This window comes from Podarcis gaigeae, assembly GCF_964106915.1.
Source record: "Podarcis gaigeae genome assembly, chromosome: 4".
Lineage (NCBI taxonomy): Eukaryota > Metazoa > Chordata > Lepidosauria > Squamata > Lacertidae > Podarcis > Podarcis gaigeae.
Window position 1 is genome coordinate 56,059,151 of NC_139677.1, and position 22,234 is coordinate 56,081,384.

Below are 22,234 nucleotides of genomic sequence, written 5' to 3' on the forward strand. Positions count from 1 at the left end.
ACAATGGGGCAGTTTACCAGTTTGAGCTCGCATTTGCTCAGTTTAGGAGTCAAAATGATTCCAGGTAGGTCTTCCTGTGCTGATCTATGTACGTGCTTGGTATGCTTATGAACATTACCATATATCTAAGACCTCAAAATTCCTATCACATTGCTGATCAGATAGTGACTCAGCTATACAGCAGCAAATATAACATTTTAAGTGCGTTTTAGGTACATTATACAAATGTGACACTAGATGGCAATGGGGAGTTTATGGGAAATTCAATATATTTTTCAAAACTTTTTTTAAAAAAAACATTTACACAGCATTTTTATATGTGTCTAGATTCCACCTCAGACACTTGTGGAGGGGACTAATGTGGGTCTGCTTTTGGCACAGAAACTGCCCCGGTTGCCTTTTCAGTAGTGCCGCCCGCCATGTGGACAGCGGTGGAGCATATGCCCACGCTGCCCAGGAAAGGCACAGAGGGTGCCCTCCCAGGCACAATATGGCTGCTTGGCATGCCTTGCAGACAGCGGCGGAGCAAGCCACTCACGGGGGCAGAGCAAGCTGCTCATGGCGGACATTCAGCACGCCACCCGCCCATGACTCCCAAGCGTTCCCCAAGCTGTCAAAATGAAGGGGGAAAGGGGGAATGCCGCCAGCAAAGCAGCACAGCTTCCCCCTTACCTCAACAGCTCGGGGTAGGCTTGTGAGTTGTGGGTGGGTGGCATGTCAAATGTCACCTCCTCAGTGACTGCACGCAGGGTGGTCCGCCCCCACCGCCCCTCTTCCTACGCCCTCCCATTAGATGTCAAGGAAATTAACAACTATCTGACTTTTAGAAGACATTTGAAGGGAGCACTGTTTAGGGAGGTTTTTAATGTTTGATGTTTTATTATGCTTTTAATTCTGTTGGGAGCCGCCCAGAGTGACTGGGGTAACCCAGATGGGCAGGGTATAAATAATAATACCTATTATTATTGTTGTTGTTGCTGTTTTATTATGACCTCTGTCAGAAGTAGTACAGAGGTACTCTATCTCTGTTAATGTTTCTCATACTATTAGTGGTTTTTGATACCATCTACCATGGTTTCCTCCTGGAAGGCCTGAGTTGTGGGTGGGTAGAACTGCTTTGCTGTGGTTCCAATCCTGCTTGGTTGGTTGTCTTCAACGGGTGATGCTTGGGGAGTGCTATTCGGCACCATGGGGTCCCTTGTTGTGGAGTCCCTCAGGGTTCAATTCTATTCCCCATGTTTAATATCTATATGAAGCCACTGGGTGGGGTCATGCAGAATTTTGGTGTGTTGTCAGCAGTATGCTGGTGGCATACAGCTCTACCTTTCCTTTACATTTGCAGGTGTGGCAGTGGATGTGCTGGAGCATTGTCTTGCCTCAGTAACAGACTAGAAGAGCGTTCTGATTAAAGGCTCCCTGTTACATTCTGCTGACAACGAATGAAAGCAAAGCATGAGAGTCTGACGCTTCTGAACTCATTGCATTTTTAAGGCAGTAAAACCTCAATATGTTTAGTTCTGTGCAACTGCAGCTATACCCTCCCAAGTTTGAGTAATGAAAATGGGGGCATTTATTTATCAGAAGCCGCTGTCATCTTCCTATGTCACAGTAGGAACACTACTCCCCTCAGCTGCTGTACACATTTCTGAAGGCTCATCTTCTGCTCTGCGTTGCCTTCTTATGCTTGCAAGGATACCTGGGAAGCCACGGTTGCTGCTTGCTTCGAAAACCCACCCTAGCCAATATTGACTTTTATGCTGTATGTATTGTTTTTAACACTTGATTGGAAGCCGCCCAGAGTGGCTGGGGAAACACAGCCAGATGGGCGGGGTATAAATAAATAAATAATAATAATAATAATAATGGCGCAGGCGGAATGAAATGGACAACTCTGAGGCTGCATTCACGTTTCATTTGGCACAACGTCCAGCCCCTTTTCAGTTAAAGCGCGGAGGATTCAACTCGCTGCCTTTCCCAAGACTTAAAGCGAGGTCGACATCTGGGGTGGTGGGAAGTGTCCGGAAAAAGGCGATGAAAGCGTTGGGCGCGAGGCAAAAGGGCGAGCGCTGTCACGTGGCCCTCCTCAAGCGCACGCACACGCGCGCGCTTGTCCGTTGATATGCCCGCCTCCGGGGGCGGGGCGGGGGTTTGGTCCGCAGCTCTCCTTTCTTCCGATGGGTGGCGCGCAGCCCGGAGGCCTGCGCTATCCCAGGGTGCTGTTCGCGGCGTGGGCGCCGCCGTCCCGCTGAGGGGGAGACAGTCTGCGCGGCTGCCTCGCCAACGAGACGCGCTGCGGGCTGCCGCCAAACGGACATGTTAGCGCCGAGGCCCTGAAGGCGGGAGGCCGACGAGAACGACGTCCCGCCGCTTCCTCCGGGGCTCCTCCGCGCGCGGTAGCAAGAGGCCGCCGAGCCACAGCCATGGAGGCTGTGAACGCCTTCAACCAAGAGGTGGGGACGGGGTCCGGCAAGGGAGCGCGGGACGGGTAGGCCCCGGCTGTTGGTGGTGGGGGGTTGGGAGCGGCTGGCGGCCGCTGATACCGCTCTGGAGCCTGGGGCTGGAAGCCGGAGTTCGCAGGCCTGGTCTGAGGCGGAGCAGCCGACGGGAAAGAGTTGCCAGCGCCCTTCGGTGTGCGGCGGCCTCTCCTGGGCCCGGCGTGTGGGCGGCGGCGCTGCGTCGGGTGACGCGGAGCTTCAGGGGCCGCTTTCCTCTCAGCCCCCTTCCCCTCCGCTGTACGCGCGACTTCCCTCAAGCTCGGAGGGGGCCTAAGAACTTTCGCCACACTTCCCAGGTCCTCTATCCCGGGCCCGGCTGCTGGGGAGACCCGGCCGGGCTGTTTAAGGTCAGCCCTGTAGGCCAAGGGAGAGGCCGGGAATGGAAGTAATGCGCGCGTGCCGGGTAGCGCTTCGCTGTAGGTGGGGAGGAAGGGGGCCTAAGTATATTGTGCGTGTGTGTGTGTCTGTGGGCGAGCGCGCACTTCGAGGAGATCGCGGTGCGGGGTGGCGGCGGAGTGAAGAGGAAGTTTCTGGCCTTTTTCTTGCAGCCATTTGATGATGAAGATCCGGGACGTGCGAAGAGATTAGGCGTCTCGAGGGCATGTTATTTCCAGCCCTATTACGCGACCCATCAAAAAGTTTTGTATTTAAAGTTACCATCCCAACTGTTTCTGTGATACTGTGCGAACCCCTTGCGTTGCAGAATCTATCAATGAATAAAAGCTACCCCACTGATTATATCTTGGATAATGTACACGGTTTTCAAATTATCGTGCATATGGCGCGAGTGTGAATAGAAAATCCGGAAGATTTCCCCCTTCTTTTCAGGACTGGTTGTGGTGGGCAGGAAAAGTGAGGGAATTGATCTCAAGGAGCAGAGAGTTCCTTGCCAACATCAGAAACTTGCTTTTTAAAGGTAACATTGGGCATATTCTCACAACAGAATGCCAGAAGAATTCTGAGCTGAAGTGTCTGGTGAATCGCATTGAAACTGAATGGCTGCTGCTAGTGTTTTAGTGTATTAACAGTTGACATTCATAAAAGTCTGTTTCAGCGGACTAACATTGCTACTTCTCTAAAAGGTTTCTGTGTACTGCTGTGGTATTCTGGAAAATGGATACAAGTGTTATTAAACTACATAAAGATTGCAGCAAATTTACAACTTAATGTGATTTCTGCTGCAGATAACCAGATAAATCAAAGTGTGCATAAATGCAGGTTTACATGGACATAAAGTAGACTTTAATGTTTAAATCACTGTATATGCTTTTTGAACAGAAAACTCTGTAAAGTTTGCTCACTGTAAATGCTTTTATATATGGGCATATCAATGGCCTTCCAGTTAAACATCGTTACGAAACTTAATGTTCAGAACTGAAAGAGTACATTAAGCTTCAGAATATTGCCCTTCATTTAAGCACAGCATTATGACAGCCATACACACCTCTGGTTGTCTTTCTTTGGGTCCTACACAACCCAATACGAAATATCAAAACAGCTATGCATAAGTGGCAGGTTCAGTTTGCCACCTGGGGCTTGTTCAGTACTACTAATTTGTCTTAACACGGACCTATAAATGCTCAGTTGCATGAAAAGTATTTTGGGTAACTTTAGTAGAACTTGTAGTGCATGTGCTGGGTGTGTATGGGATGTGTTCAATTAACAAATGGATTCTTTTCAGTATTGTATGTAAAACTTTATAAATGCTATCATCATCAACTTTAGAAAAAGCATTACAGTTTGTGTAAGATTTCCATAAAGAGAATGAACAGTTGCTTAATTGCTTGGGGTAGTAAGTATTATTTCAGAGTGTTTTCTAAGATTACTGTGTGTGAGCTCCTGAGATGAAGTACAGTGGTACCTCGGGTTAAGTACTTAATTCGTTCCGGAGGTCTGTTCTTAACCTGAAACTGTTCTTAACCTGAAGCACCACTTTAGCTAATGGGGCCTCCTGCTGCGCTGCTGCTGCACAATTTCTGTTCTCATCCTGAAGCAAAGTTCTTAACCCGAGGCAATATTTCTGAGTTAGCGGAGTCTGTAACCTGAAGCGTATTTACCCCTAGGTACCTCTGTACTCAAAATGTTCAGCTAAGTGTTAGAATGGCTACTGCATCTTCATGCATTGTGTTATGGCAGAAAGCCAGGAAGTGGCTATGCTGACCTATTTGCTTCACCTTGGTAGAGATCATAGTACAGGTGTGTCGCTGCTGTCTTCAGAGTTCTCTGTACTGCTCTGATATTCTGTGTTTAGATATAAATGGAAGAATGAGACCTGTGGAGCATCATTGTAGTACAAATGCACTGAAGAAAAAGAGACAAGAAAAATGCAAGCCATTGTAGCATTTTACATGCCCACAAATTTAACGTATATTGTGTAGGCTTTATCTTTCAGAGAAATAGTAAAATGATTGTTTCCTAAGTCCAGAATAAATAGTGATGCTTGGTAACTTATTCTTAGACCTAAATCCTACTGATTTGAGTGGAGTATAATTCTAATTGTGCCTTGGATTGCAACCATAGAAACTTTATGGAAAACTCCTTTCTGTCAAGGGTTGCCTTATCCAGAATATTGGAGCCGCAAGCAGTGTCTGGGTAGAAATCGGCTAAATGTCCAGGGAAATCTGGACTTATGGTAGCTAATGTTGGCAGTGTTGTTTTTGCCGAGTTAGGTCAGGAAAGCTCAAAAATGTCTAATTTTGGGGGGCAAAACTAGAAAAAGAAAAAGCTCAACTTTACTGTGCAGATTTTCACTTTTTGAACATTTTTATAGCTTGTCTACATTTTACGTCTGACTGTGGCCCAGATGTCATAATCACATATTTTGTGTTGTCATAAAGGATTGTCTTAAACCCTGAAAAATAAGGTATAAATTGAAAATAAAATGGAGCAGTAATGGGCTTAAAATTTCAAATAATTCAGAGTACATACATATTCAAGCATCTGTTGTGGATATGTGTTTTCTTTTCCATAAAGTGAAATTTATTTACATATTGTGGGACTCTAAAGTTGGAGGACACCCAGTGATTCAAGTGCTTGAACCCCTACTCATTTCTAGATGTTGCTGTCCTACAACTCCCATCATTCCTGAACATAGTTAAGGTCTGATGGGTGGGCCTGATTAGAGCTGCAGTCTAAAACATTTGGAGGACATCAGAAATCTTCATTGATAGTATCCCCTCCAATACCGTGTATTCAGCTTTTGACATCTAGACACTATATTCCTCTTGGGCAGGGGTCAGCAACCTTTTCCAGTTGTGTGCCAGCCCACAGTCCCTCAGACCATGTGGTGAGCTGGACTATTTGGGGGGGGGGGCGGGAAATGAACACAAATTCCTATGCCCTAAAAATAACACAGAGATGCATTTTAAATAAAAGGACACATTCTACTCCTGTAAAAACACGCTGATTCCTGGACTGTCCGCAGGCCAGATTGAGAAGGCATGGGCCGCATCCGGCCCATGGGCCTTAGGTTGCCTACCCCTGCTCTTGGGGTAACAGAAATAGAATTAGGTGATAGTTTACTTGAAATCTGGGTGCTTCTGGGGATGCTCGTATCTAACACACAATAGTAACAGAACAGTGGGTATTACAGTGGTGATATCCGAAGGTACTGGTTTTGGATACTTCCTGCTGACAGCAGTCAATATAAGGTGCTGTAATATCTGTTGTATTATATATAGTGCTTTTCGTTAATACCATAGATAACATTTTTGTGCTGGGGATAAATATAGTTAGGATATGGTTGGCAATTAGATGTTAGATAAATTAACACAAATGGTGTAGCACTTGTGGTATTTCAAGGTGAGGAAGGCAAAACCTATTTCCTAATTGCAACCTCTTCTTATATTTGCTGTAATGTGTTTGTGGGGTACTGGTTTGTTTTGTTCTTGTTTTTATTATGTACTTTGTGGTTTTATTCTGTGAACTATCCTGAGATCGTCAGATGAAGGGTGGTATACACATTTAATAAATAAAATACAAATAAATATTTAAAACATTTTCTGTTTCTTTCCTTATGCAATTAAAAAAACAATAGTTTTTTATCATTTTTAATATTTGGAAGCTGATAGCAGCCTATTTACACTTGCCTTCCATCTTATTTTCCCTAGAATGAAGATCCGTCATTCTGTTTGTTAGGATTTGTTTAGGATTTAGCTCTATTTAACGCTAGCTCTCTGTTTCATCTGAATCAGGAAAGGTGGCTGAGGCGTTAGACCAGTGCTTGGAGGCAGTAATGGGTTGGACATGGGCTATTAAACTGAGACTGAATCCTGAAAACAGTAAGGTGTTATGTGCCCCAGGTTCTTTTGTCTAAGAGGTGGGGAAGTGGCTTCCCCTGGAACGAACAAATTAACAGTTCTGGAGTGCTCCTGGATTCAACATTGGAGACTCAGGGAATATTGGAGACTAGGAATGCCTGTTTTCAACTCCAGCTGGTTTGCCAGCTACGATCCTTTTTGGACAGAGATGACTTGGCCACTGTACTTCATGCTTTAGTAACTTCCTGATTGGATTCTTGCAATGAGCTCTGCATGGGACTGCTCTTGAAGCTGACCACAAAGCTTCAGTTGGCCCAAAATGCAACAGCTAGATTACTGGTTGGGGTCCATTTAGGTCTTGTATAACCCCTGATTTAACCCAACTGCACTTGTTGCCAGTTCATTTCTGGGCCTAATTCAAGGCGCTCACATTAGTGTTTAAAGCACTAAATGACTCAGACCCCAAATACCTGAAAGATTGCCTCCTTCCTTACAGACCCTCTTAGGTGCTGAGATCAGCAGGGTGATGGTGGCGGCCTGGAAGCTGTGGAACTCTCTCCATAGCGGTGCGTCTGTCACCATTATACAGCTTCTGGAGAATGAATGCTAAAGAGCCACCTCTATCCTGGCTTTTGACATGAATTGTATATTTTAGGGCACACTTTATTATTGTTATTGTAAGTTGTTTTAAGCTGTTTTTAATACTGTGTTTTAATGTGATCTGACCTTAGGGTAAAGGAAAGGAAATAAATAAATACAAAAACTGTCCTCCAGCTTGTCATCATGTCTTGAACAGTCTTCTGTTTTCAGATCTGTACCCTGTGTTCTGTAGGAAGTGAAAACCTTTGTTGAATAGTGATGATTTCCCATCTCTTAGGGCTTACTAAATAAGTCAGGTGGTTGGTTTTTTGAAACATCAGTAATGCTTTGGTGAGAACAGATAGAAACTTTACCCCCTCATAATAATAGAACTCGAGTTTGAGCTGTAAAAGTGATTGACAGTAGATTTTGAACAGACAAAAGGAAGTGCATTTTCACACAACATTTTATTAATGTATTAGATTCGCTGCTATCAAATGTTGAAATGGCCCGCAACTTGGGTGGTTTAAAAGGGCATTGGAGAAATTTATGAAGGACTGGTCTGTCAACAATATTTGCTATAATAAATAAATGACATGTCCACATTTACGGGCAGTGTGGTTTTGAACACCAGTTGCTGGGGAGGTGAGCAGTGGGTTAAGGCTGTAGCTTTTAAGCCCTTCTTGATAGTTTAGAAGTATCTGGTTGTTTCTCCTTGAATACAGAATGCTGAACCAATACTACTACTTATGTGTTCGGGCAGATCTGCACAATACATTTAAAGCACATCCAATGCACATTTAAAGCACACAACTCTCCACGGGATGCTGGGACCTGTAGTTTCTTAAGGGTGATAGAAATTCTAGCTAGTTTTGTAGGGCAAAACTACAATTTCCAAAATTCTTTGGAGGAAGTCATGTGTGTTGCATGGACTTTAAAATATAGTGTGGATCTTCTCTTAGTATACTAATTTTGACTGTTCAAAATACTATATATGTCTTGCTTTATGTAATCCTTTAAAACTGTAAAGGGGGGAGGGTACTCAGGGTGAATGGGAATATTATGGCACAGGGCAGGTGACATTTTAACCAGGGACCTCTGAACATAGCTCTGATTATGCCAGTATTCCTAGATTAGTATTTTTATAGAAAGATAGATAAAAAACCTATATCTAACCCCTTACCCTAATGTTACAGAATATGTACTCTGTGCAAAAAATTCAGTAGATAACCACAACAGTAAATGAATAAAAAACCTTTAAGCATAAATAGTAAAAAAAACCAACCCCACAGTATTTCTCGTATTTGAAAACAAAAATAAAAGCTCACTGCTGTTGTTCAAAGGTTTGGAAGAACAGAAATGTTTTAAACTGTCACTGAAAACAGCTCAGTGTAGGAGCCTGCCTGAATTCAGGCAAGAGAACATTCCAGAACCAGGGTGCCACTGCAGAGAAAGCCCTTTCTGGTTTCCAGCGAACCAAACTCCCACTGATGATACTGCAACATAAAACTGTGTGCCTGGTGATCTCAGATCCAGAACAGAATATAATTGGGCAGGAGAAGTGTTCTTTCAGGTAGCTAAGCCCTAAGCTGGTTTGAAATCATAAAATTTATACACATTGATTAATTTTTAAAAAACCACACCTCAAAAAGCTCAAAGCTGTTAAAAAGTGTTTAAGGCTTTATATTCAAAATTCATCATCAGTTAGACTTTGTAACAAATAGGTAGCCAGTGCAATTGTTTCAAGAGAGGTGCTAAATGATCCAGGGACACTGTCATTGTCAGTACCCATGCACCAGAAGACGGAGTTTACAAACCAAGGCTGTTTTCCCCCCAGTGATCCTTTGGTGAGTTGCTATTTTATTTGACCCCAAAATAATGTAAAAACGTTGTGCCCTCCTCCCAAAGCTAAGCAACTTATGCATCCCGAACCCCCTAAAAACGGGGCTTTTCCCCCTCCCCCCAAAAGCTCAACAACGGGTAGATCACTGCCAGTTTTTAATTCTGAGTGTAGATCGCAGTCTCTTGGAAGTTGGCCACCCCTGTTGTAAACTATCTTGTGTGTTCCTTAAATGGAATGGAACAAATAAATGACTTGTAGTTCTGTGTATGAGCACATCAAAAATGTCCTAATGAAGTAATCATAAGTGTGCAAAAAGATACAAAATGAAGTAAGGCATGGATTCAGGCAGAAGGAGCTAGCAAAGGCAGAAAATTGGTGCTAAAATGTGTGTTGTTGAATTTCCTTCGCAGTCAGCTTAACACATGTGTCTTCTCTGATGTCCATGATGCCAGTCTAATCTGGTTGTTGCTATAGGTTGTTCCACACTGTAAAAAACCACATACTTTAGAAGCTCTAAAAATGAGCAGTTTTCTTCTACTTTGGCTATGAGGCTAGAGTGGTGTGCACCAGTGGAATTTACGTGGCTGGATATAAACTTCCAAGTCTCTTCTTCAAAAAGAAAGTATTGCCACCAGAAGTGGGAATTACTTTTTCTGTAAATCCTTGTTGGACAATGCAAGCCCTGCCCATACTACCAGTATGCTGTTCATGATTATATAGCTGAAAACTCAAGGTTTCCAGATACTCCTTTACTAAATCTATTCCATGCATGCCCCAAACTGAACTACTGCAACTTTCCTTTCATATTTAGTATTAAAAGAGCAGGGATTCCTTGCAAATCTATATTTCCTTAAAAATCATGTCATTACCTTCGAAACATTACTCCATCTTGTATCACTTTTGGATTTGTGAAGATGGGACACCCAGGGCTGAACCAGGAAGTGGAAGGAGCTTCAATCCTCACATATCCTTTTTCCTACAGTTGAGAAGCAAGCTTCCCCAGCTGTGATCACATTTTCTCAGCTCACAGACCAGAGGCTTTTTTCTACAACAAGGAAGTTTGAATAGATCCTAAATGTACTCTCCAGACAATTCTTTTTCTGCAGCTGCTTCCACTCAGATCAAACAATCCCTGACTCAGATGCTTGCCCTCGAAAGAACGTAAGAGTCCTGTTGTATCAGTCTAAACCAGCATTATGTTTCTACAATGGACAATCAGAATCCTATGGAAAGCCAACAATTAGGGCACAAGTGCAATAACATTCTTCCACTCGTGTTCCCCAGCAACTGATATTAATATAAATGCTACCTCCAAGACAGGGTAATAGTCATCACTACAAGTAGCCATTCATAGCCTTATCTTCTATAAATTTATCTAATTTCATTTTAAAGCTATCCAAGTTGGTGGCTATCACTACACATTCTGGTAGTGAATTCCACAAATTATGTATCAGCCATGCAAAGAAATACTTCCTTTTTTCTGTTCTGAAACTCAGCTTCACTGGATGACTCTAGATTCTGCATCTCATACTGTACTTTGCTCCTCAGTGACTCACTCTTCTCCTCATTCCTAGTGGTATAGGGAGGGAGGAGAAAGAGATTTCCTTCATGCCACCTTAGCATTGCGGAGGAGAGAGGAGACTTCTTCCATTTCCCTCATCTTCCACTCATCTGAATATAGCAGTTTTCTTAATCTTGAAAGCTTGCCATTACAATGCAAGATTTCACTGTCAGTAGAGCAACAGCAGGAGAAAATGGAAGTCTATCTTAAAAGTATTAGTCTCACTAGCAATACCTGGAGGAACATACTTTTGATACCATAACAGACACTTGGGGAATGTTGTTAATCTGTTTAGCTTTGATTAAGAGTATTTTCTAAAAATGTGTGGAAGTCAGAGCAGTGAAAACTAACTCAGTATTGCTGTTACACTTGAATATGTACTGGCAGTGTGGTTTTTATCTTGATTAATTTGTTTAGTGGGGAACGCAGATGATTAACCCTCAGTTGATAGAAATACTGACTTTCAATCTGGGTTTGAGATTAAGTATACATCTAGGAAGTGATGCAAAGAAACCTGGTGGAAGTTATTAAGCATGACACCATTTTCAAGTAAAAAACGGTGCACATAAGTCATCAAGGTGAAGGATACCCTATAGTTTAAGATACAAAACATGGCAGTGTGTTGGAACTAAGTAACCCCACAGTTTTAAGAACTTCAGTATTGTACCATTGTATGCATACCATAAAGAAGGCTGATCGCCGAAGAATTGACGCTTTTGAATTATGGTGTTGGAGGAGACTCTTGAGAGTCCCATGGACTGCAAGCAGATCAAACCTCTCCATTCTTAAGGAAATCAGCCTTGAGTGCTCACTGAAAGGACAGATCATGAAGTTGAGGCTCCAATACTTTGGCCACCTCATGAGAAGAGAAGACTCCCTGGAAAAGACCCTGATGTTGGGAAAGATGGAGAGCACAAGGAGAAGGGGGCGAGATGGTTGGACAGTGTTCTCGAAGTTACGAACATGAGTTTGACCAAACTGTGGGAGGCAGTGGAAGACAGGAGTGCCTGGCGTGCTATGGTCCATGGGGTCACGAAGAGTTGGACCCGACTAAACGAAAAATGATATATCACTATAGCAGTGCAATAATAAGTAATTGCAAATTACGTGTAATAACAAAAGCATTTTATAGAACTCGCAGTCATAGTACATACTGCTTGAGCAATATATGCACCATCACGTTTTGCAATGGCGCGTGTAGGACAGAAAAAAGTTACATAAAACAGTGTGGCTCTGATTTTCTGTCATTGCATTGACTCTGGAGATGACACATTTCTCTGTAGATGCTAGCAGTGGAAAGCAGGCCTTCCGTTTCTGAGGCTGCCTGTCTTGATGTTCCAGGTAAGCTGACCATGTTTCTAGACACATCCCAAAATTGGTATTGACCTTGGGATAAGGCCTACTGAGAAGAAACATCTTTTGGGATGTTCACACCATTGTGGTTTGTTCAGCTTTCCCAAAACGTGCATTTAAACATATACTGTAAAGTATTTGGAAAAACAAACCCACCTTTGGCTACAGTTGGATCATGGAAGTGTATGAAAACCATCTTATGTCACCTTTAGTTTTATTATAATAAAGAACAATCTCAGGCTTGGCATTCTAGTCTGAAATTGCTCAATATGCATTGAAAAAAGGAGAATCATGGTCCTTTAACAGACATTAAAACTGCTAATGCTGACAATTCTCAGTAAGAAAGAACTGTAGATGAAATTGAGGCCACAAAGAGTCCCCAATCCAAATTTGTAAATTTTGTGCAAAATCTTACCGATGATTAAAACAACTAAGTTTTGCTGGGTAACTGAATGTTATAACTGGAAAATAAAGGTATTTTAAAGTTATGTACGGTATATACTGGGGTTTTATAAGCTTATATAGTGATTTTGACTGCTGTAGATTATTCTGGGATGTTAATAAAAGTGAGTAATTTTAAACTGAGACTGAATCCTGAGATGGAGGGTGTGTGTGTGTGTATAGGCAGCTCATGTGTCTGGGAAGTAGATAGACAACCTGTTACAGATTGGATTGTAGTCGCCTTGAAGGAGTAGGTTTATAGTTTGAGGTACTCCTGGTTCCAGCATTGGCACTTGAGCATTGGGTAGCATTGGTGGCATGTGGTGCCTTTTTCCAGCTGTAGCTGCTTTGTCAGGTCCTGCTGTTTATGGACTGAGCTAGCCTGGCCACAGTAACTTACATACACTGTTGAAGGCAGGATGACCTTGAATGCCAGTTGCTGGGAATCGCAAAGATTACTGCTGCATTCAGGTTCTGCTTTTTGGCTTTCCATAGCCATCTGGGTGGTCGCTGTGAGAACAGGATGCTGGACTACATGGGCATTGGCCTGGTTGTGCAGGCTCTTGGGTTCTCATTTTAACCTATGCATTAGTAATATTTTGTTTGTATTATGTTCTGTATATGCTGCTATTTCTGAAGAAGCTACAACTTTGGAAGCTGCAACTAATGCAGAATTCAGCCTTCAGAGTGTTGAGCAGTGTACCATTGTAACTGTATAACACTGGTTTTACAAGAATTGTACTGGTTGCCTGTATACTGCTGAAGATGTGTGACTTCTAGTAGAGTGGGGCAGGAAATATGAGCATGATGATGCCATGCATCTTCATCTACAGGATGTTACTGGGGAAAAGTGGGGATGTAGCTCTCAGCAAGCAGCCACATGGCCCTTTTAATGTTTAATCTGATCCTAAAATGGTAAGGTTCTTAATTTTTATACAAGTATGTGATCTTATCCTGGCTTTATTCTTTCAGCAGCGGTTCAATAGTCTAGAAAGCCAAGGATATACCCTTTCTTTTTGTTCTCTGGTTCCCCCACCCCCATACGGCACACAATATGAGATTGCTGTTGGGCTGTTGTGTCGTTCCCCTTCCCCCGTTGCGCAAAATGTACTTCTGTGATCATTGGGTTTTACCTTAGTTTGCTGATAATCTCCCTCTAGTTTCTCAGTGGTCCTGTTTTGGCTCCTGTTTTGTTGGTACTAAGCAACCTGAGTTTACTATTAGGAATGTTGATTTTTTAAAACTTGGATTAGGAGTGAAGTACTTGCACTGACAGCTGTTATGTGATGGTGGACTGGTTTTGGACACAAACATAGGTAGCACAGGCAACACCTGTTTTGCTCGGGAGTTCAATTCCAAGTCATTGTGCAAGTTGGCGAAGTACACATAAACCTGCCCCATTCTGGCCACCCTGCCCCATTATGCCCCCTTTTCCTGCTACTTCTGGGTTTGCAGTGATGCACACAAAATGAGAGTTGCCTGTACTAATCGCTTACTTAGCTGAAGGCGGATGTCCTTTAACAGCATGGCTTTTTTACTTTGGCATTTGTATATAAATGTAAAACCATTGAATACTGTTCTTCTAGCCTCTAAATACCAACGTATTACAAAAAGGGTGGGGGGAGCTGCAAACTTTAATAAGTAAATGTATAAATGAAAGCTTTGGTTGAGCTAATCCTTAGGCAGTTTTAGAGGACAAATTTAAAGACACAATTTATTGAGGCTATTTTGATTCACGTGTGCTACTGTGAATGAATAAAAAGCTATTAAAGTAAACTTTTGTCTAACAGTGTGTGGTAGATTTTTAATTATTTACAGTGTATGAGGATCTTGTATCAATATTTATTATGGATTTAGACTGGCAAGTTATAACTGGGGATTTGTCTAAATCCTAGTCCTGCTTCTAATTGTCCTGCTGAAATTTGGTGCGTCTCTTTCTGTTGAATCTCTTATTTGCTTTCTGAGATTGTTTTCTTGTTAGCTGGCCTCTTTTCCCCAAGAGGGTATACAGTAGCTTGTCTGGAAACTAGCATCATTACTGTCTTCAATTTTTTCTAAATGCCTGCTTCCATTATATATTGCGGCATTATATATTACGAAAGTTACAAAACATCCCTACATAGTGGAGGGAAGCGAGGTTTTTTTTAATCTCATGGCATATACAAGCTCTGCAACCCTAGTCTTCCCCACTTCCAGAAGACAAAGCTCTTAGGATCTTGAGCGGGCCAATTGACGCTTCTTCTGATCTACCACCTCCTTCCTTTCTCTGTTCCTCACCTGCTACCTTGGCATTCTAGACACCTTGGAAGCTCAGAAACCATTGGCAGCCTGTTTTGTGGGTTTTGAATTCTTTTTATTGTTATTTTAGTTTACAAACTTAAATACTTCTGTGTTCCTAAGGAGTCCCCAGAATATTTAGAAACCTATACCTTGTTTTTGGTTGGTCCCTTTTCACCTCCAAACTGCTAGGCACTTGATTATTTGAGGGAACCTGTGGGACAAAACATTGCAGTGCCGAGTGCTTTTGTTCAGACTTCCAGCTACTCCCCCTCAGCATTCTGTGGCAAATGAGCATGTTCAGTCCTCATTGAGTTGTGTTTCCTTTTTTTGGGTGGGGTGAGGGTGGAGATTGCCTCCTTAATTTCCCCTCCTAAATATATTTTGGGACTCCTGCACCCTCTCATGTGAGTTCCTGTTTTATTAATTCATTATTTATAAGATTTCTATCCTGCTTTTCAATTGAATGATCCTCAAAGCAGATTATAGTATATTAAAATAAAACTTGCACACATATACATAAAAACCCTTCACAACCAATCAGCCCTTTGTCCCTTGCCTATTGGTAAATGCCAGAAGGTGCTTCTTTTCAGCTCTGCAGTTCCAGGTGAACAGAGAGTTGGAGCGGAGTGTCCTTTTTGGCAGGGTAGGGGAAACATGCTCCCTGTCATTGCTTCTTCGAAGGCAGATGGATGAGGAATACAATGGACAACGGGTGTACACCTGCAGTCCCCTGAGTGGTGGCAGAGACTAGAGAGCATTTTTACTACAAAAGTCTGGAGAATTGCCCGAGATACAGGTTTCAGCTTCATATAAAGAGCACCGAATAGTCTGATCAGCCATTTTTATAACATTTTATGGGTGCAGTTTGGAACATATGCCACTTTATAAGTGTGACATAATTTCAGAAATAGCTTTACAACTTGCACTGTTATTTGAACTAATTAGTTTTTAGTTCTGGAGCTATTTAGCATTTAACTGGGATGGAAAGAGTTCATCAAAAGGTGCGTAGTGACAAAGTTGCATTTCAGTTACTTGTGTTTTATGATTTTTGGTTTCTCTCTTCTCTCCACCCCACCATGTTAGCTCTTCTCATTGATGGAGATGAAACCTCCTATTTCTCGTGCAAAGATGATTCTTATTACTAAAGCTGCCATCAAAGCTATTAAGGTAAGATAGTAAAGAGTATTTATTTTATTTTGTACAAATTTTTAAAAGGTTTGAACATTTGTAGCATGTTCTGAGTTTTTTCAAAGATCACATGGACTGAGAGTTATTCTCACTTATTAATATTTTACAGATACTGAATAATTTTAATTATAATGCTTTTAATGTATACTTTTATCACTGTCAAAGTAATTTTTAAAAATAACTCCATTTCAAACACTCCTTTGAGATAATTATAAATGCAGGTTGGGACTAGTTTAATAAAATGACCTATGATATATTTCCTTCTGCTTAGTTTGATATGAGTTTATATGCTAATGTTTAAGGTAAACAAATTCACGCTTCTTAAACATATTATGAAATTAAACATTTCAAATGTTCTCTGATTCTCTTTCAGCTTTACAAACACGTAGTCCAGATTGTAGAGAAGTTTATAAAAAAGGTAAATGAAATATTTATTAAGTTGTATATACTGATGATTCATCAATTTATATTCTCCCCCCAAAAATGTTTTTTTTTAGAGCACACACAATCAAAATATGTGCATCTAGCAGTTCTATGGGAAATCACTCAGCAACTGCATATATTAATTATGGCAATGGCAATAGCTCCATAACTGTGCAGAAAGATAGCATATTACATGGGGATTTGTTCTGGGGGATTGTATGTAAAGCCAAAATTGTGTAGTTGGAAAAATCACGAAACCATTCCCGTGTGATCATTCGTACTTTTTGGAAGCATGGGCCTTGCCGCCCCCCCCCCGCCCCCAACAAGACAAGATCTTGCAGGAGCTTCCCAGAGTGAGATCTTCCCACACAAGGACTCTCTGCCTTGTGTGCTTTAACTTGTGTGATACCAGCTGGCTGGCCGCCAAGCGTGTAAAGTTTTGATCATGCAAGTTAAATGTGCACAGGTTGCAACTTTGCTGTTTGGGTTTCTTTGTTTGTTTGTTTGGGAGAATTAGCTAATTCTAACTACCACAAAACTAATACACAACACACCTGCAAGAAGTAAGCACACAAGGCATAAGAGGAGATGAGGAAGTTTAGCCTGCCTAGATTGGGAGCTGGAAAGTGAATTGCAAAGCTTGTGTATGGATCTCCCCTTCTTGCATCTCTAGATGCCAGAAAACTTTGATGTTACAGTGGTGCCCCGCAAGACGGAAAACCCGCTAGACGAAAGGGTTTTCCGTTTTGGAGGCGCTTCACAAAACGAATTTCCCTATGGGCTTGCTTCGCAAGACGAAAATGTCTTGCGAGTTCCTGCGGGTTTTCCCCCCCTTCCCCCCCTTTTCCTAAGCCGCTTATCAGCTGATCCGCTGATAAGCCGCTTAACAGCTGATTGCTAAAAGCCACTAAACCACTAATAGAGCTAATCCGCTAAGCTGTCAATGGGCTTGCTTCGCAAGACGAAAAAACCACTATACAAAGAGCCTCACGGAACGGATTAATTTTTCTTGCGAGGCACCACTGTACTGAGTTTTTGGGACATAGGGCCTACATTCTCGACCTTAGCTGTGTCAATTCTGCCTGTGATCTAGGTAACATGCAACTAATACGAAGGCAGGGCATGTTGGGGCAGGCTTAGTCTGCTTGTTCTATTGTACATTGATTATTTTTGTGAGAGTATTTTTGAACTGCCAAGTCATTTAAAAACATTAAAACATGTTTTTAAACATGATGTACATTAAAACATCGTAGTTATGACATCATTATGAAAAATAACCATCACTGAGTCAAATTAATGTATATTCATAGGCATATTTTTAAGTGCATATCTTTCCTGATATGTGACTGGATTTCTGAGATCAGTGTTTAAAAAGTGAATAGCACTTACGTTCAAATTCCAGGAAATATAGTGGAATGTCTATAGTGTCGTATGGCACCTGCTAGTTTGTTTTCCTTTCCCCCGCTTTCTGGACTTTTAACTTCATGCTAATATGATCACACAGAGCTTACTGTTAGGATTTATAAAATGTATATTACTTATATGACTTTCTGTCTGTCTCTCTCTTTAGTGTAAACCAGAATACAAAGTTCCTGGATTGTATGTTATTGACTCTATTGTTCGTCAGTCTCGTCATCAATTTGGAACAGATAAGGATGTTTTTGGGCCAAGATTCTGTAAAAATATAACAGCCACATTCCAGTATTTATATCTCTGTCCAACAGAAGACAAGGTATATATAACTCAATTTCTTGTAGCATTTTGACTTCGTGTGTGTGTGTGAGAGAGAGAGGGGGGGGGAAATGAACATCTTCTGATTCTACTATATTTGGTCTATCCTGTACAAACACACATTGTTGATTGTTGGATACTATTTCTGAATGAGGCCTTGATGTTGAATGTTTCTCTTCTAGTTGGCTTTTAAATTTTTGAGGCCCTTCTTCCTCACCACTTCATGACTAAAAGCTCTTATGGAGGAACTTTTCTCTTCTGTGTAGAAAGCCATGTGAGCTGGATTTTATTCTATTTGATAGTAAAGCGGCAACACAAACTAGATGTGGCTGGTGACTTAGAACAGGCTTGGGTTCCCGCTGCTTGTATGTATTATGCTGACAAAACTGATTCCCACATCTAGAATAAAATAAAGTAGCCATCATTTACTAAGTTCGGAGGTCCATAAAGTGTGTCATAAAAAATATTGTATGGGATTTTATCTCTCCATTCCTTCTCACTGTTGCTCATGTCCACAGTCATTTCCTGGAGAAGTCACAAAATGTTACAAAGCATAGGAAACAAAGTATAAAAGTTTCGTACTGTACTAATCCTGTGTGTGTGTGTGTGTGTGTGTGTGCGCGCATGCAAGGAGTAGGGCCTTGTTCAGATGGCATTTTTGTGCTCTCATCTTTGTGCATTGTGAGATTGATTGGTTTCATGCACCTTGTTTTGTCTCCCCTCTGAACAGAAGATATCTGAACTCTGATGTCTCACATTTGTTTAGGTGATAGGAAACAAAGTGCATGTGTCCATTACCTGATCTCATGATGTATAAAACTGAAGCGGGGGGACAGTATTGTCTGAACTTCCTAAGCTTTGATTAAGCAAATGAAGATTTTTTAAAGTGTACTTACACATCTCTTCTTTGAACAGAGTAAGATAGTTCGTGTCCTCAACTTATGGCAGAAAAATGGAGTGTTTAAAATAGAAATAATTCAACCTCTCCTCGACATGGCAGCAGGAGCTAGCAGTACTGCTTCAATGACTGAAGATACTACTAATAATGAAGGTAGGAAATCTTAGTTAAAGCATTATTTTATGTTATGGCCCTGTATTGTCAAACTCAGATTTTATTTGCTTTAATCTGCATAGAATGGGCTGAATTAATTGCAAGCAAAAGTTGGAGATAGATTGTTGTTGTAACTCTTGGTGTTAAAAATATGATAAGGTTCATGTTTTGGCTAAGTAATTGTATTATAGAATAAGAGCGCTGTGAAGAACCTTTTGGTTGACTGTCTTATTCATGTGTATGTTTAGGATTGTACTGTGAAAACATTTTTTTTTGTTCTTCCCATATTTTGAATAGAATTATTTCTACCCATTGCTGTGTTCTTGATGAGTCTGGCTGAAAATATTAAGATGGCCTAATAAATAAAATACACAATGATTTGGATACTATACAGCATATTCTGTTACCAGAAATGGCATCCGTGTATAAGTGGGGCACCCCTTAGATTGCTCAGTAGTTAAGCAATATCACTTGCTCCTACAGTATCACAATATCACGTTTAGGATCACAGGGAAATTTTCACTCATGGCACAACACTACAGAATATCACAGGGAAATTACTGGTCCTCAAATAGTATTTTCTACCACTGTGAAATTTCCTTCCCTCTGCCATATGTGAACCATAATCTGTTACATGTTTCTGGCATCTTGTGTTGACATACCTTTTTGCCCAGGCTTTCCCTGGTCCATAAGATTGAATCCTGTTATTTCTGAAATTCTTTTTTTATCTTTTTCTGTTGTTTGTGTTTGTTTTAATACTGCTTTGCTACTGTTTTATTTTCATGATATTTTTATATATCACTTAGAGATGTTTAAATAGTAAGCACTTTAAAAATGCTAATGAACAAAACACCTCTAGGGATGTATATAACTCTAGTATTTTATATGTTGTGGTATACAAATTGCTGCAAATACATTAATAATACTGGGGTGTGTGTGTAATAGTATATTAACCTTAAACAGTTAAGCAGCTCTCCATATATCCATTCAATCATCAATATTCTTTATAAAGGTTTTTCCCCAAAAATTTGTAGTCTGTAGGCTCGTTAAGCTACAAAGGGCTTTCATGAACTTTGTCATCATGGTTTTCTATACAGAAGTATGACAAAGAAGTATGATTACTGAAATAAAGAAAAAGAGAAAAAGATAGGAATTTATATGGGACTGTGGATGAAACTAGACATGACAATAATCATGGAAAAAGAAGTTTTGTGTTTTAAGAAACAGCACCACAAAATATAGCCGTGAGTGGGCTCAGAATTAGATTGAGGCTTTGATGGGGAGGTTTAACCCTTTGCCTCTGCTGTAGTCCTAATCATTGCCCCCACTCACCTGTGGCTGCTGTTTACTATACAGAACACAATTATGTAACTACCACTTGCATGATTATTGTCAAATTTAGTTTGGCCCTAAGAATATCTAGCATATACTTACAGCCATATATTCACCTGGCCCTAAAACAACAACAGCTTATTATTTATACCCTTCCCATCTGGTTGGGTTTCCCCAGCCACTCTGGTGGCTTCCAAAAAATACTCAAAATACAATAAAATACATACTTTGTGTTGTGGCATGCAGGGCATGAGGGTGTTTGGCAATGAAGCATTGCCACATGATGTCTAATTTTGAGAATCCTGCCCATGGAATTAAAAAAAAACTTGCTGACCATATTTGCGAATGGTCTACAGACTGACCACCCAAGTTTTGATTTTTAAAAACTTGCATTATAGTGTAAAAGTGCAATGCTATCAGTGGGAATTGTTGAAATCTTAACGTTGCATTTAAATTTTGTAGGTTCACCACCTCCTGCCACAGTGATTCCATCTGAGCCTCTTCAAGTTGCTTCCAATTCAGTACCTGCTGTGCCGCAATTGCCCAGTTCTGATGCCTTTGCAGCTGTAGCCCAGTTATTTCAGACAACACAAGGACAACAGGCAAGCAGAGACTTTTTGTTCAAACATACAGAATTCAAATTAAGATAATAAGATTGTTATCAAATGCAGAATATATAACTATTCTATTTTAAAACCATTAGTGGAAATTCGTTAGTGAATTATAATACTAATAATTATTATTTATACCGCGCCCATCTGGTTGGGATTCCTCAGCCACTCTGGGCGGCTTCCAACAAAATATTAAAATACAGTGGTCTGTTAAACATAAAAGCTTCCCTAAACAGGGCTGCCTTCAGATGTCTTCTAAAAGTCTGGTAGTTGTTCTCTTTGACATCTGGTGGGAGGGCATTCCACAGGGCGGGTGCCACTATCAAGAAGGCCCTCTGCCTGGTTCCCTGTAACTTGGCTTCTTGCAGTGAGGGAACCGCCAGAAGGCCCTCGGCGCTGGACCTCAGTGTCCGGGCAGAACGATGGGGTGAAGATGCTCCTTCAGGTATACTGAACTGAGGCCATTTCGGGCTTTAAAGGTCAGCACCAACACTTTGAATTGTGCTCGGAAACGTACTGGGAGCCAATGTAGATCTTTCAAGACCGGTGTTATGTGGTCTTGGCGCCCTCTCCCAGTCACCAGTCTAGCTGCCGCATTCTGGATTAGTTGTAGTTTCTGGGTCACCTTCAAAGGTAGCCCCACATAGAGCACATTGCAGTAATCCAAGTGAGAGATAACTAGAGCATGCACCACTCTGGCGCGACAGTCCACGGGCAGATAGGGTCTCAGCCTGCGTACCAGATGGAGCTGGTAAACAGCTGCCCTGGACACAGAATTGACCTGCACCTCCATGGACAGCTGCGAGTCCAAAATGACTTCCAGGCTGTGCACCTGGTCCTTCAGGGGCACAGTTACCCCATTCAGGACCAGGGAGTCCTCCACACCTGCCCACCTCCCCCCCCAAAAAACAGTACTTCTGTCTTGTCAGGATTCAACCTCAATCTGTTAGCCACCATCCATCCTTCAACCGCCACCAGACACTCACACAGGACCTTCACCGCCTTCACTGGTTCTGATTTGAAAGAGAGATAGAGCTGGGTATCATCCGCATATTGATGAACACCGAACCCAACCCCCCTGATGATC

At 41.6% G+C, this 22,234-nt stretch overlaps 1 protein-coding gene across 2 annotated transcripts in view; it reads left to right on the forward strand.

Moving 5' to 3' along the window:
• The first annotated feature begins 2,163 nt into the window (after positions 1–2,163).
• Positions 2,164–22,234, forward strand: part of SCAF4 (SR-related CTD associated factor 4) — a 42,886-nt gene continuing 22,815 nt past the window's right edge. The window contains exons 1-6 of one of the 2 annotated variants that reach the window (XM_083736213.1): positions 2,164–2,450; positions 15,895–15,978; positions 16,373–16,417; positions 17,993–18,154; positions 19,069–19,204; positions 20,999–21,138. In XM_083736213.1, the coding sequence (XP_083592339.1) occupies positions 2,421–2,450; positions 15,895–15,978; positions 16,373–16,417; positions 17,993–18,154; positions 19,069–19,204; positions 20,999–21,138 (597 nt within the window). In that variant the 5' untranslated portion in view covers positions 2,164–2,420. The remainder of the gene's footprint in view (positions 2,451–15,894; positions 15,979–16,372; positions 16,418–17,992; positions 18,155–19,068; positions 19,205–20,998; positions 21,139–22,234) is intronic. The other variant, XM_083736212.1, reaches the window with a different exon arrangement.